Source organism: Gavialis gangeticus, unplaced genomic scaffold (genome assembly GCF_001723915.1).
Source record: "Gavialis gangeticus isolate Ggan-Ray unplaced genomic scaffold, GavGan_comp1, whole genome shotgun sequence".
Classification (NCBI taxonomy): Eukaryota; Metazoa; Chordata; order Crocodylia; family Gavialidae; genus Gavialis; species Gavialis gangeticus.
Window position 1 is genome coordinate 36,800,476 of NW_017729028.1, and position 16,458 is coordinate 36,816,933.

General features: G+C 43.6%; 2 protein-coding genes across 2 annotated transcripts in view; both read left to right on the forward strand.

Annotated features, from left to right (window-relative positions):
• LOC109300277 (zinc finger protein 845-like) overlaps positions 1-7,545 on the forward strand; it is an 11,958-nt gene extending 4,413 nt beyond the window's left edge. The window contains exon 3 of the mRNA XM_019520964.1: positions 2,870-7,545. Within this exon, the coding sequence (XP_019376509.1) occupies positions 2,870-5,493 (2,624 nt within the window). The 3' untranslated portion in view covers positions 5,494-7,545. The remainder of the gene's footprint in view (positions 1-2,869) is intronic.
• Positions 7,546-9,286: 1,741 nt separating this feature from the next.
• CDC5L (cell division cycle 5 like) overlaps positions 9,287-16,458 on the forward strand; it is a 51,989-nt gene continuing 44,817 nt past the window's right edge. The window contains exons 1-6 of the mRNA XM_019520965.1: positions 9,287-9,398; positions 11,898-12,001; positions 12,805-12,966; positions 13,816-13,943; positions 15,234-15,333; positions 15,848-16,066. Coding sequence (XP_019376510.1) covers positions 9,354-9,398; positions 11,898-12,001; positions 12,805-12,966; positions 13,816-13,943; positions 15,234-15,333; positions 15,848-16,066 — 758 coding nt within the window. The 5' untranslated portion in view covers positions 9,287-9,353. The remainder of the gene's footprint in view (positions 9,399-11,897; positions 12,002-12,804; positions 12,967-13,815; positions 13,944-15,233; positions 15,334-15,847; positions 16,067-16,458) is intronic.

The window sequence follows — 16,458 nt, forward strand, 5'->3', positions numbered from 1 at the left end:
ACCAGAACAGGCTGGGGGCTGACTGGCTGAGCAGCAGCTCTGCAGAAAAGGACATGGGGGTTACTGTGGACAATCAGCTGAATATGAGCCAGCAGTGTGCCCTAGTCGCCAAGAAGGCTAATGGCATACTAGGCTGCATCAGTAGGAGTGTTGCCAGTAGGTCAAGGGAAATGATTATTTTCCTCTGTTCAGTACTGGTGAGGCCACATCTGGAGTACTGTGTTCAGTTTTGGGCCCCCCACTACAGAAAGGATGTGGAGAGGTTGGAGAGGGTCTGGTAGAGGGCAACAGGAATGGAGGCTGAGGGACATGACTTGTGAGGAGAGGCTGAGGGAACTGGGCTTATTTAGTCTAGAAAAGAGGAGACTGAGGGGATTTTATAGGAGCCTTCAACTACCTTAAGGGAGATTCACAAGAGGATGGAGCTGGACTGTTGTCAGTGGTGGCAGATGACAGAGCAAGGAGCAATGGTCTCAAGTTGCAGCAAGGGAAGTTTAGGTTAGATATTAGGAAGAATTTTCTCACTAGGAGAATAGTAAAACACTGGAACAGGTTACCTAGAGAGGTGGTCGAATCTCTATCCTTGGAGGTTTTTAAGACTGGCTACACAAAGCTTTGGCTGGGATGATGTAGCTGGGGATGGTCCTGCTTTGAGCAGGGGGTTGGACTTAACCTCATCAGGTCCCCTCCAACCCTAACTTTCTAAGATTTCTATGAAGAGTTGCAAGCTTCCTCTTTGAAACAAGTTGTAAACTTTCCAGGAAGAATATCAGTACTTTTTGCAGAATCTAAGCTTTTGGGGTTTTTTTGCAATTCAGTTTCTAGCCCTTGTGTTTGTATAGATTGCCTATTACATATGAACCGATATGAAACCAATGCACTGCTACTTTCTTGAATACCTGGATGGCATCAATGTGTCATTGCTGAAAAATCACACACATTTCAGCGGAGTGAATACTGACCACAGCCTAGTCATTTTTGTTTTCCAGAAGCCTGCATCAGCTAAAATGATATTGGTTTGGTATTTGTTCATAATTGAGAGATTCAAATCTGAAGGCTAGGGTATGGGAAAGGAAGCTGAAACACTTCTCCCCCTTTTCCTCAGCCAGAAATCTGAGTGAAAGTGTAGTGAGTAGCAAAATATTGCGTCCCTCGCTGAAGCTGGGAGGGTGCCACAGTTATAAGTAGTTTCTCCTCCCTTATTCCCAGCTCCTGGGGCCAAGCAATTCTAGCAAAGATCAGAAAGATCACATCAGACACCTGCTGGCTAGACCAGGGCTGAGCAAAATGCGGCCCATGGGCTGGATGCGGCCCACCAGGCCATTCCATCTGGCCTGCGGGGCCCCTAAAAAATGTAGAAAATTAATATATATCTGCCCCTGGCTGCCTGTCATGTGGCCTTCCTCCCGATATAATTGCCCACCCCTGGGCTAGACACTGATATAAAAGGGAGACTAGGAAGAATTTAGGGCGGTTCCTTGGTAATACTTTTGTTACCTTTCCTAGAAGCTGCAGAAGAAGGTATTGTGTTATTCCTCACTGTCACGCTTGGCAGCCAGTAGGATTAGTCCTCATTACTAGGTGGTGGGTGAAATTCTAAGCCCCATATAAACATATTCAAATATATAGTGACAAACCTAAGCTTAATTCTCTTTTAAGTTACACAGAAAGAGTTGAGAAAAATGGAGAAACAGAAAACAGAAGAAAGTAAGATTATAGTATAGGAAGGATTGAGGGAAAACCAAATGCCATACTGCCCAGACAACCAGGACTAAATCAGCAGGTATAGTGCAGGCCAAACATGTTATCCATATTATTTGAGGAACCATACCAAGCACCTTTCCTACACATCTGCACATCTACATCCTGTTCTGTAAAGCCCCTACATCTGCAGATCAGGGCACGGGGCTGGGAAGCAGCAGTTGAGGGACTGTACATTTTTCACACCCCATGTCCTAATCTGCTAATAAGAGCATGGGGCTGGGAAGCAACACCTGGGGGAGAGGACATTTTCCCAGCCCCAGTCTATGGATTGGAGCATGGGGCTGGGAAACAGCTGCCCAGCGGAAGGGACAGCTTCCTTACCCACTGCTGATTGGGAGCAATTTGCTCCCGGTCAGCAGTCTACACCTGTGCTACTGCACACTAAATTGGCCACCACAGTAGACTAATCTAGTGTGCAGTAAATGGTGTGCACATGTAGATGGTGATGCTTTACTGTGCAGTAGATTAGTCTGCTGCACTTTAAAGCATTTTGTGTACACACACCCTATGTATACTTCTCAGGGCATAATTTTAGCACCAAACGTTGCCCACCAGGAAGGGTGAGATACAGGTTGTGAAGAAAGGTAACGAAATCACTCTTTAGTGTTGTGGTGTTTCATTGCTATTACAGCTGGCTGTAGAAATATGGTGAAACTATTTTACCCCTTTATGGCATCAACTAGTAGCATTCCCTTTGCAGGGGTTAGCACACTGGCTCACAAGGTGGATCTGTCCCCACAGAGCTATTTTATTGGGCCTCCAGAGCTGGGGGACTTCTGCAGTGTTTTAGCAGTAGAGGGCTTCAACCATATAGCAGCTGGGTAGTGAAGATAAGTGGAGCGGTGACACAGGCCAGATTGGAAGCAGCCTGCCTTTCAAGCTAGCTCCATTAAAACAATCCCCACCCAAAAGGAAGTTTCTGACTCCTTCCCTATTCTATTCTGAACAACAATTGTGCTAGTATTCACATAGTCTCTGCTTTTGCCTTCAGTCTCCCTCTGTTTGCCTCCTCTTCCACTGATGCTGTTGATAACTTTGGGTGTAACTGATATCCTGATAGGTCATGAGAGACTCCGGTAAAATGTCACACGTGTTTTCTTTTTAGATCTTTCCCCTTCAGAGAACAAAAATAATGAAGCTGAAGATAAAACAAGAAAGGAACGTGGTTCTGAAGATGAAACTCTAAATTCTGGAAAACTTAACAACATTCAAGAAGATCTAAATGTTGTAGAAGAAAGAGAGAGTGTTCAAAGTACTTCTGCCCCAGTTGATAATGAAGACTCTTCTATATTGGAGGATATGCCAGAAAATGCAGGTGAATCGGCAATGAATGATATCGAATCCATTATTTCTGAAGACCGTGTCCATCTATCATTACCTTCATCTTCTAGAGAAATGGATAATTCAGAAAATCCTGATATGTCTCATGTGATTACAAAACATTTAAAACAACTGGATGTAAAACAGCAAGAAGAGACGTTGCTACTACACGAGTACAACAGCAAAGCACTTTCTCTGAGATTGTCTGCATATAAGCATAAGAAGAGGCTGAATTTCAAATGCAGGTTTTGTAGCTCTGCATATAAATGTACCAGTCTTCTAAAGAAACACATTTACTCAGTACATCAAGATAAAAAAATACACAAATGCTACTTTTGCCAAAGAACCTTTTTCTTTTTTATCAATCTGAAATTCCACCTTGCATTTCATAAGGCAGGGTTAAAATATATAAGAAAATATAGCAAAGTGAACATTGCACAAGATGGAAAAAACATAGAGCAAGCACAATCTTTGGATAAGAAAAAGGAAAGTAAATATGAGACATTTTTCATCAAAATTGGAAGGGATTTTAAAACGATAGATACTCCAACTTTTTTTTCTTGCAAAGTGTGTCTCTTTGCTTCACCAAATCCTAAAGTTTTTATTTATCACATGAAGGGACATAGAGACACACCGCCTTATCAGTGTCCTGAGTGTGACTATTCCTGCATTAGCTTGTCTTACATGCTGAATCACATGTACTGGCATGCTGGCTATGAGCTGTATAAGTGCAGGTTCTGTAATTTTTTCTCGCTGTATTTTGCAAGCATGATAAGACACAGCTACATGCATACAGGGGCCAAACCATATTCCTGTGAATTTTGCCAGTCAGCATTCACAAGTACAAGTGGCTTAAAGCGCTGCAGAAGTATGCATCCTGGCAAAGAACTGTGCAGAGTCCATCAACACCTCAGCTTTTCAGTCCTGGAGAGGAGAAATGAAAGACCTTCAAGGAGTTACACGTGTGATCAGTGTAACATTGTATTTTACACTAAACGACACTTGCGCTTTCATAAGAAATTTCACAAACAAGTTGAAGGTTATGCTTACATGAATGAGGGTGACAGCTGTCATAGAAGTGAAGCATATGGAGATGACGGAGATTTCCCAAAGGATCAGATTCCTCCTTCTGCTTCTAACAATAGTGATGATGATCACTTGGTTAATGAAACATACCTGGACTTAGCTTCAGGATCAGAGTTTAAACAGGGGAGTGATCTCCAGAGGGATATGAATACAAGGTTCGACACACAATTTTGCAAAAGTAGCCAGCAGCAAAGTAACAAGCTGTCTATTGTAGGCAATGGATCAGAAAATCTTCCTAATACTTACCAGCATGATTTTGTGTTGCCGAAATTGTCTCAAGAGGTCGCTCATTCACAAGTTCCAGGATGTAATGAAATTGTTACAAATTATGAGCCTCTGGAAAGTGTTATACCTAATGCCACATGGTCACCCAGTAGGACTTCTTTCAAACTGTTCAGGTGTCAACACTGTGATTATGCCACTTACATGTATAGCAACCTTAAAATGCATTTGAGGACACACACTGGTGAAAAACCATTTGAGTGTAATGAATGCAGCAAGATGTTTCGGACCTCTAGCCATTTGCGGAGACATAGCTACATGCACTTACAGGAATGTCATAAATATGATGATTCTTACCTGTATTTAGGGAACAGTTCAAAACATATTAAAAAGCATTGTAAAACTCAGAAGGGCACAACTCTAAGAAGAGATGATCTTAGTTCTTTGGAAGACTTGGAGCGTGTCCATTCCGTGTTCAGCCCAGAAAGCTTTGAGAAACAGATGGATCTTTACAGGGGCAAAGAAAGCAAAAATGCTCTGCCATCACGAAGTCAAGCCGAATACTACAAGTGTGCAGAGTGCAATTACACAACATACGTTTTGAGTAACCTTAAGCTCCACATCATGATCCACACAGGTGAAAAACCCCACACCTGTGATATTTGTGAGAAGAAGTTTCGTACCTCAAGTCACCTAAATCGACACAAGCTCCTGCATTTCAACATGGAGCTCTTCAAATGTAAAACCTGTGACTATTCAACAGACAAATGGCAAACTCTCAAGCAGCATCTGGTTTCACATATGGATGGTACCAAGCTCCGAGAGCAGTCACCACTATCTGTCAAAACCTACAGGTGTCAAGAGTGTGACTATGCCACTGCTCACAGTGGAAATCTGAAGCAACACTTGCGAATTCATACAGGTGAAAGGCCATACACGTGCGACCAGTGTGCTCTTGCTTTCCGCACATCAAGCCACCTCAAGCGCCACTTGCTGACTCATTTGACGTTACACTGCAATACCTGTGAGTTTTCCACTAGGGATAAATATGCTTTGAAGAAGCACATAAAAGTGCACAAGGATAAACCTGCAGATACCTGAAGTTCAATGTAATGCTTTCCATCCTCAGTTTTGTATAGAACCATCAATCAGCAGTGTTTGAAGACTGGACAGTAAAATAGGATTCATTAAAATTTGGGGTTATAAGCTCCAGGAAGTTCACAGTATTTCAAACATGTTCTTTGCCCTGCATCCACTATGCGAACTGTCCTCAATTTTAAAGTTGCTGTGGTAAAAATTGTGGAAGCACCCATGGGATCTGGGCTATAGTACACTGAATGGAAATTAAGGGATGATGCATAAAGCTGACATAAACCACATGTACATTTCTCAGTTTAAGTTCCATCATGTGCTGTGTTAAAAAGACTCAAAGCTGTTAAAAGCCCAGTGTAGTTTAAGAAAAGGGTGAAAATCTAGGCCAGGGTTGGTATAGGAAAGAGTTGTTCTGTAAGTGCCCACCTAATCAATAAATACACTTTTGCACCACCTACCATTGCCTTGTGAGCAAGGATGTGAGGTACTGTTTGAGTTCCTGTACTTATTTTCAGTACAGGCCCCACCTTTATATTAGGCTGATCCTCTGTGTACCACATAATTGAGGTGTGCAGACAAAACGTATTTAAGTGAAAGAATTTTTAATCCAATTCTTTCTAGCACATCAGCAACTTGCAAACTAAAAATTGCAGAGTTGTTTGAAAAAGTAGTTGAAAATGGATCCCTCCTCCCATTTGCTGTATCTTGCAATCCCTGTTCTGGGGTTTTTCTATACCAATGTCCAGAGGACAGACTTAAGAAAATAACTTATGGAACCAGGTCATGGCAATCACCAAATTAGAGATGTACGATGTCGGTTAAATGGGTACGTGCAAACACATTCCAGTCAATAGATTACTAGCCACTGATCCTTGTCAATACCTTGGCTTTTCAGTCCTGGAGAGGAGAAATGCAAGACTTTCCAGAGTCACCCTTCACCACTTTTTTGAATGTGGCAACATCCCCAGTTGTGAACCACTTTGTTGCTGGCTCAGCTTACCTCAGTGCTTCTCAACCAGGTGTTGCTGCCTCCAGGTAAAACTGCCGTACTTGCCTGCTGCACAGCGAGACTGAGAATGGCTGTGGCACGTGTGTGTGATCTTCCTGTGTAGGGCTCTCTGATTAACGTAAAGCAGGCAGGAGCTACCTCCTACTGTAGCCCTTCCCAGTTCAGCACTCCCAGGAGCACTTGCACCTCTCATGCCTCTGATTCCAGGTCGAGTGGGAAAAGGGACAGACTGGGAAGACCTACAGTCTGAGCCAGCTCCTGCCTGCTTTAGGGTTATCAGAGAACCCTAATGCAAAAGTAAGTGTGGCATCGCAGCACTCCTGCAGGTGTCTCTTAGCACTCTGGTTGAGAATCATTGATGTGAACGCACCTTTTGATGCTTATTTACTTTTCCGGCAGCCTGACAGAAATAATTGTGTATATTTTGCGTGCCACCATTTTAGTGGCCTAATTTTGTGAGATGCTGAGCATCCTCAAAACTTGTTTCTGGATAAATACCAAACTTGTTTGCAACAAAAAAAGTTGGAAGTGGAAGCTACAAAGAGTGGTTGGCTCCAGCTGAGTCCACCACTTGTATCCATGTTGTTGTGCAGCCCAGTCCAGAAAATCTTCTCCAGGGTCATAAACATTTCAGAGAAAAAGTATGGGTCTTTTAATGTTTTATTATTATTTTAGGTAATAGTTATTTAAAGGAGATTTTTCTTAGAACTGCTTGTTTCCCATGTACCTTGTTTTTTAATAAAGTTCATAACCCATGAAGAGTTTTGTTTATGTAGGATTGTAGATCAAATAAATTATTTTAGAAGAGGTGACTAAGTTGATTCCTGCATCTGTTATAAATGTGGACTGCTGTTTCTGAAAAATACACTTCAGTTCATGGTCTACATTGCTGCCCATATCTTTTGAAAAATTCTCTGCTACCCATATGGAAAAGATAAATAATGGAAATATGTTGTATCTCTGTTCATCAGTTTGTATAAAACTATGTTCAGATAATGTTCATGGTTTTGATGTACATTTCCAGTATTAAAGTCTTAAATGTGTTAAAATAACCTTAGCTCAAAAGTTGCTAAAATGCAGTGTTAGCCACTGAAGTATTTACAGCTTTGCCTTTATAAACAGAGGCTGTTAATATGGCTTTTTCAAAATGCAATGAATACTGCAATAATTGTAAAGATTTTAATAACAATTGTAAAGCAGTATCTTGGAATACGCTGAAAATTTTCAGAATGCTTCTGTGCTGCAGTGATCACAAACTGCTTTCAAGCTACTTCATTTTATCAGGGTGTTTAACTGTCCCTCTAAAACTGAATGTACAAAGGCTGCTCAGCAAAGCAGTGGCTATTTCATTTCCTAATAGAAATACAGCATGAGGGACCAAACACTGGGCTCTTCACTCTGGATACAATAGTAGACCTTATTTGCATGTCCAAGATGTGCAGTGGCAAAATTTCTTAAGCAGGGGCTGAACCAGGGGATTTCTAATGGCAGGGGTTGTTTAGGGTGGCTTACTTGATATGATTATCCCAAAGGAGGTAGAAATTAGAAGAAAGTAATACTAAGAATCCCCTAATCTGCTCCCCTCCTTTCTGCTACATGTGTCAGGGTGTTTTTAAGCCTCTCTGAGGCATTGGGTTTTGGCTACAGCTAAGACTGAGGATTTTGGCTGTAATTTGCTAATGTTTCTGCTGAGACCAAAGCCAGAAGTTCCTCATCTTGCCCCTCTGCTCAGGGTCAGATCAATGATCATATTTGGGGTCAGGAAGGAATTTTACCCCATGGTCAGATTGGTATGGACTGAAGGGGCAGGGGGATTGCCTTCCTCTAGCAGGGGCGTAGCTCTCCCTGGGATGTCTTGAGCAAATGTTAACAACCTTTTATAGAAGGACATTGGCCCAATGTCCCAAACTGCATTCTTGCACCTGTGGCAGGTTAGGGTGTTACATCTTGTGTCACATCAGGATTGACAGTAATTTTACTAAGTGTATTTAGATGAAGGCTTTGCACAGGAAGCTTTGGATAGGGATGATCCTGCCTCAGGCAGGGGGTTGGACTAGGTGAAGTCTGGAGGTCCCCTCCAGCCCCACTTCTCCAGGACTCCCACAAAATGATCTTGCGTAGAGAACGTACGTTGCAAACAAAGATGTCGACGCGGGCAAAGCACACATTCCCGACCAGCACCCGCACGTTTCTCATGGATCAGGACAGACCAGTTGTCTTGCAACGGTGTAGGTTGTAGCTGTGGTGGTCTAAAGACGTAAGCAGGCAAGGTTTTTTGTGGGGTTAAATGTGATACCAGATTTCCCCAAGACCCTTGTCTTGCAAACACGGTTTTTAAATCGATTGGTTTCTGTAGCAGGAAGACGGGGCATTCAGTGGGGGTGGGTTTCATAGGCAGGATCTTTGTCTCGGGCAAGCTCCTTGACCACTCCGACGACCCCGGCAAGGAGCCAGAAATGCTGACCCTGGTCTGCAGTAGCCCCGCAGCTGCCAGGCCTCTAAACCCACACACTGCACTGGTGCCAGTGCAAGGGCAACTGGGTGGCGCGGGCCCTGCACCTTCCACTTGTGCGGGGATTTCAAGAGATCCTCGCCTAAGAGCACAAGCCCCTGCGGGGCAGAGCCAACACCACCCCCGTGCGCCAGGGGGCGCTACACTCTCCCTCCTTCCCCCGCCTTCTGCGCCCGCGCATGCACGAACGACGGCCGACATTCTCCGTTGCGCATGCGCACGCTCTGACACTCGCCAGCCCTCACTGCGCCTGCGCAGGATCCTATCCCGGCCTGCGCACAGGCGGCGGCGGCGGCTTCTCTGCGCCAGTTCTCCCCGCTGCGGAGCCTGCTTCTCTTCGCCGCCAAGATGCCGCGGATTATGATCAAAGGCGGGGTGTGGAGGAACACCGAGGTAGGCCCTTCCCCTTCCCGTCGATTTCCACGGGGCCAGTCAACGGGCGCCGCTTCTGCACTAGAGCGCATGCGCTAAAAAGGGCCTGGGAGTCCTGCGCGTGCGCGTAAAGGGGGAGGGGGCTGGGAGACATGCGCATGTGCTGAGTGTGTTTCTACTGGGCTGCTTTCCGTCCCTGTGCCCAGATGCAGTACATGTCTCCCGGGCTCAAGAGGAAGATTAGGGGATTCTTAGTCCCGCTTTGAGTTTTTGCTTTTAACTTCTCAGTCTCCATCCTTTTGGGTGATGGTATATGGAGTAAGAAGCCCCAAAGCAACCCTGTTGCAGCCATGGGGCCCTGCCCTGTTCCTCATGTGGATAGCTCTGCCTCATTCCCCCCCCCTGCCCCGGGGCTGCAGGTGGGAGCTGTTGGGGCTGTGTCTGTCCTCACAACACAGGCAACTCGCTGCTGATTTCTCCTGGTCTGGCCTTTCCCAAAGCCCTGCATGTTGCACCTCTGAGTTGTGCCAAGGCTGCACCCCGCCCCCCAAAAAGGGCATAGAGCAGGGCTGGGCAATTATTTTGGGCAGAGGGCCACTTACTGAGTTTTGGCAAGCCATTGAGGGCCACATGACAGGCAGCCAGGGGCTGATTAATATTCATTTTCTAAATTTTTTAGGGGCCTTGCGGGCCAAATAGAATGTCCTGGTGGGCCACATTTTGCCCACCCCTGGCATAGAGGCTTGGAGATCTCATCATTGGATGATTAACACGAAGCAAATGATTAGTCACAATAAAAAACTGCTGTGACTGTTTCACTGTCACAGGGTTAATTGCACACATGACCGTTAAGACACAATTGACCAGGGAATTGTGTCTGAAGTGGTGACCGGGCCCCATGCTTCATAAATTAGTGGTGTGGTAAAAAGAGGAATAAGGCATAAAATTATTTTATGAAATATGTGCCATTGCTTTGTGGCTTGTTCTTATTGTACCATTAGTTGAACATGTGGCCACCCCTGTGACGGGGCTCAGATGTGAACCATGCGCGCTGCAAGCCCTGCAGCTGCTGGAGTTGCAGTCATGGCAGTGTCCCATGCATTGTCACAGCTGTGAGCCTTGTCAGCTGCAGGGGTCACTGCAACAGGAGCTTGCCACTTGTCAGTGCAGGGGAAGTAGGGCATCATGATCTCATGGTCCCCCTGCACAAGCAGTAAGGCATGATTGGATCTGATGTTGAATCCCACAATCATGCTTCCTGCCATGTATGTCTGGTGTGGCAGGAGGCATGATAGTATGGATCATGCATCAGAGCCCATCACACCTTTATCTCAATATCTAGAGGGGCCCTGTGTTACTAACCACCAGCAAAGAAATAAAAACTACCAAGAAAAGGGAATCTGAGGCTTATGAAAGTAAATATGTAGAGCATGTTTCATGTTAAATACTTAATATTCTCCTGAAATACCCTGCACCAAAACTCATCAGCCTCCCATTAAAGCCAGAATGTACTTTGGAAGGGCTTTTCAGTGTTAGGAAAATTTACCTGTCATCAGCACCATTAGCTGCTGAACTGGTGCTGAATATATGTTGACCCCAGCTGTCTGTTGTCAACAATGGATGCCCTTCCATTTTGCCCCACCATACAAAGCTGTAGCAAGTAGCTATGGAGCACTTCATAGATTGCACTTTTTTATGGCCGCTTTGTGTGCTTATGGCTGCACAAAACAAGACTTCTGGTTTCCACTCAGTTATTTAGGAAAGCATTGTCTTCTGCCCCCAGAAAAGTCTCAAAAGGGGTAACAAGCTTTTCAGCTTTTGAGCATTTGAAAGCTTGTCTAACTTTATCCCAGCTATTCAGGTGTCCAGTAAAAGGAATCGCCCCCCAAAAATCTTTGCCTCTCCCATAGCTTACCAAATCACTTATAGGAGAACAAAAGTTTACTGTAGGCCTAAGGGGCAAATGTAAGCATGTAAACTACTAGCTCTACTAGTACAAAGCTGGTGCTGGCAAGCTGGGATAAATTTATGTAATTTCTGTTGCATCCCTGAAGCTTCTAGTTTTGCTCTGCATTTGTACAGCATCTAGCACGATGGAGTTCAGACCCATGACTTGAACTGTCAGGTACTACGGTCCTGAAAAATAAAGACATCATCATCTTGAAATAAAGACTACTTAAAAAAAAGTAGTGAGTTTTGGCTGTATACCTGCTCTGATTTTTATGATATTTACGTGGGTGAGAATTTTTAAAAAATAGGATGTTCTTGCTTCTTGAAAGACCCACACAGACAGTGGAAGTTAACTGTACAGGAGAAACGGTGAGACTGACTGTTCCCCAAATGCTGTCACATACTCAGAATAAACGACTGTCACTATTTTCGCTTCATTAATCACATCTACCTTCAGGTGTTAACCCTTGCTGAAGCCTTGTCTGCATTTCCCTATTGAGTTGGAAGTGAGCATTTGGCTCTGATAAAGTTTACTGATGACCCATAGTAATAACTATTTCTCTTTTTAAGGATGAAATTCTTAAAGCAGCTGTAATGAAATATGGCAAAAACCAGTGGTCTCGGATTGCTTCTTTGTTGCATAGAAAGTCAGCAAAACAGTGCAAAGCCAGATGGTAAGTGGAGAAGACAAAAGCCATTACTAGCATTCAAAGACAAAGATCATTCATTCATTAAGTTAAGGGTCATTGTTGAGTTTCCTATTGGTTCAGGTCTAGTGGAAGAAGAAATAGTTTCAAAATTTTTAATTGGTTACATTTCCTGAAGGTATTGCAAGGACTTATTCTTTAAAAGGACTATGAACAAAAGTAGAAAACTATTCAAATAGCAGATGATAGCAATAACTGCACAGTATGCAAATAACTTATTTAAAATGCAAATTATTGGACTAAATCACATTTTTTTTTGAGTGTGATAACATTTGTCAAATATTCACTAAAAAGGTCATTTTAAGTGCATTTTTTGCAATAGATTTTGGCTGCAGGACCATAGCCTTTGCTTCTTTTATTTTGCATTACTGTATTTGTACTTAAACGTGTACATAGTTCGGCTTAGTTATAGTGCTCATGAAATCTGAACGGTTCAGACATTACAGGATCAAGACTCCAATGGACCTCTTGTAATCATTTGGATGTCATATATAAAGGTCCAGTTACTAGTTATGGACTAAATTAGTGAGTCTTGGTTTCTGACAAAGTAAGAATGCACGGATGAGAGAAGATGGGAGTAACTGTGTGAGAAAAGAGGACAACATTTTTGGAGCTTTTTCTGTGTGTAAAAGTTCTATGTGTTTATATGGACACTTTTATTCAAAGCAAAGATTGGAAATAACTGATGTGATTATGAACTGCCACTGCTAGGATGGAGTTTCATAAGTAAGTATCTTGGAAGTGTCCTTAATTTATCCACTGTGTAACAGGTACGAGTGGCTGGACCCAAGCATCAAAAAGACTGAGTGGTCCCGGGAAGAGGAGGAGAAACTGTTACATTTAGCCAAGCTAATGCCAACCCAGTGGAGGACCATCGCTCCAATCATTGGAAGAACAGCTGCACAATGCTTGGAACACTATGAATTTCTCCTGTAAGTGACTCTTGTGCTAAAAAGGCATAGCATGAAACTCTATGTAGCTTACTATGCTGATGCCAGTAGGCATCTGGCTGTGTGAAGGCCTATTTTTTCCTCTTCCCTGCTATTACAGCTGGAGGGGTTTCCAGTGGGCTTTACCTGTAAGGGTGGTTTTCTGCTAGGATGAGCCACCTAGCTTGATGGGGATGGCTCTTGGTACTTGGAGAGAGCAGGAGAAGCACTGAGAGGCCCATTTCCTTTGCGTCTTGCTACAAATGGGTTTCCTGATGTTGCAGCCATTTTTCAGCTGTTGCTTAAACCTGTTCCTATCTGGCTTTTGGGCCTGCTTGCATGTGTGTAGAAGTGGGTGGATGCTGCTTCATCATGGTGCACTGGAGTGGTTTCCAATGAGCTGACAGGGAAGATGGAGCAGATAGCCCTAGTTTTCTTATTCTGTAAGCTGCTACTGGTGCTGCCGTAGGCATTGGTGGTTAAAGAAAGTAAGTGAGATACTCGATTGTGCATTGCGCAACAGTTTTTCACAATCAGTTCCTTTCCATACATAGCCATTAACAAATGAACTCACTCTTGTTTTCTTTTGCTGGTGCTGAATTGTTCAAATTGCTTTGTTCATTCTTCTTTTGGTTATCTTCATTAATGTCAAACACCTGTGTTCCAGTAGCTGAAATACTAATGTTGTCAGCACTTGCAGTACTTCACTGCAGTTAACAGCTATACAACAGGTCATGAGCTACTGGTTTAACTCTTCTGGGGCTGGTGTTAGGGGCTTTGGAGAGAGTTTTGTGTGTTCTTCCAATGTATAAAGTGAATTGTCTCATCTGATTTTGCTAATCTATTTTTCAGGGACAAAGCTGCTCAGAGAGATAATGAGGAAGAAACTGCAGATGATCCTCGAAAACTTAAACCTGGAGAAATTGATCCAAATCCAGAGACCAAACCAGCCCGGCCAGACCCCATTGATATGGATGAAGGTAAGTTGTTAACATGTATTGGTGTTTTTGAACAATTCACTTCCCTTAGCTTCTGTTTGACTTTTCTGCACTTTGCTTCTTCATGGACATCTATCCGTGCTCCTCCTAGTTTTTATCTTTTGCTTTGTATCTGACCTCTTGGTCTTTTAGCTGTCTGTTTTCTGTCATTCATTCTCATGCTGTCTCTTCTTCCAGTGGGTAGATGGCCTACCCCCTTCCCTCTCTTCCATCGTTTTCTGTTTCCTTGGCTGTTTTTCCTTCATTTGGACTTCTGCCTTCCCTCCCAGAATCATTCTTATCTCTGTCATGCTTTCATGTCCGATTCCTTATAAATAAATTCAGGAGTGTACTTGGTAGCCGGGTTGGTTTGAGACAAGAAGGCATATAAAAAAGTAGAACTATTGGTTCCAAAATGACATCTTTTATTAGACCAACTGGGAAATTGCAAGAAAATTGCAGAAAAGGACAGTTTTCTTGCAATTTCCCAGTTGGTCTAATAAAAGGTATCATTTTGGAACCCAGAGTTCTAGTTTTTTTTGTATGTCTTATAAATTAATTGTTACTTGACTTCAGAGGGATTCATATTGGTGCCTGTTATAGTAACAGTATTAGACATAGGTGACATTTCAGTGCTGGCAGTGTGGGGTCACAACTCCGTGCTGCCACTGGAGTGGGAGGGCACAACTCTGCACTGCCATTTTTGCCAGCTGGGCTACAGCCCCACACCCTGCCATTAGCACAGAAATCGCATTGCCACTGCTACCGCCACTGCTGCTGAGCCATGGCTCCAGCCAGGCTGCAGCTTCATGGCCCACTGTCAGCACAGAAATCTGGGAGGGCAAGTGTCCCCCCCATATTGCCCCCAGTGCCTCACCTATGATATTAGAGATGACTAGTAAGCGTGGGAATAGGATTCTATGAATCTATTTGGGAAGTTATCTCTTATTGTATATGTTTAAATATAAATAAGAGTGTTCTTTATTATCCTGGGCTGCTCAATCTCTCCTTCTAGACTGCACATGCTGCATTTCATATAATCAATCCCATCCTGTCCTATCCCCCAATTCATTAAATACATCCAACTTTATGATTTTTCCCTTGAAAATCTTGGTCCCAGTTGACAGGTCGTTTGCAAACTATGTTGAGAAAAAGACTGTAGAAGGCCCATGGTGCTCAGACCAACACACTGATATTTCAGCTTCTGAAGAGTTTCTTTCTGTTCTCTTATTGGCCCTTCTTATTCAACATGAAGTGGAAGGTTGGTAACCTTTTTTCTCTGCATTCTTGCAGATGAGCTTGAAATGCTGTCAGAAGCTAGAGCTCGTCTGGCAAATACTCAGGGAAAGAAAGCCAAGCGGAAAGCAAGAGAGAAGCAACTGGAAGAAGCTAGGTAAGCACAACGCTATCCACCATGCTCCCTTGTCTGTTTCTGTGACTCACTGGGATTTCAGTTTCTTGAAGTGCGGCGCCCAAAACTGGACACAGTATTCCAACTGTGGCCTGACCGGTGCCCAATAGAGGGGAAGTATCACCTCCTTGGTTCTGTTTGTCATGCATCTGCTGATGCTGTTGATGTAGTAAGAATGTAATTTAGTTATGCTCTGTCATAGAGATTGGCAGTGTGGGGCCAAAATTATTCAGCTCAGGTCTGAGGTGGGCTGGCACTAGGACCTCTGCTGCTTCTCCCCACTGCCCAGCTGTGGTATGGCAAAGGCAGATCTCTCCTTCATCAAATGCCACCAAAGTCACAGCTTTGCAGGCCAGATCCAGCCCATACGCTGTAGGTTACCAAGCCCTGATATGTCAAGTTTTAATAAATAACAACATTTGTACTTAAGTCATAGCTGTTGTTAAAATGATGGCATTTCCTTTGAAATCCTGTAATGTCCTCTGCATTTCCTTAGACGCCTTGCAGCTCTCCAGAAGAGACGGGAATTGCGAGCTGCAGGGATTGAGATCCAGAAGAAAAGAAAAAAGAAAAGAGGTGTGGATTATAATGCAGAAATCCCATTTGAAAAGAAGCCTGCCCCCGGTTTTTATGATACGTCAGAGGAAAATTACCAGTCGCTGGATGCAGACTTCAGGAAGCTACGTCAGCAAGACCTTGATGGGGAACTAAGATCGTAAGTTTGCTTTGAATGTTGAAAGTCATACTTTTTAGCGTTTGGGTCCATGAGGCAAAACATTGTGCTCCATGCTGGGGTTTGTGCCAGTTAACTGTACTTGGTGTTAGTCCTTGTCACTTCCCAGGCTCTGAATACTAACGAGCATGCTAATTTTTGTGTCCATTTTACATTGTGGGAGAATGTTAACTGGGCATTCAGATGAAGCCCCTCAAACTTTTTTTACTCTTCTGAACCAAATTTTTCAAATGTTAAAGAATTGCATGATAACCAGTGAAAGGATCATGTGTTAACCACCTGCATCAGGCAGTTCTATCTCTTTTTTTTTTTTACATCAATAAACAAAGTCTTGGTCCATTACATTTCATCATCTCTCTTCCTACAAGGTACAG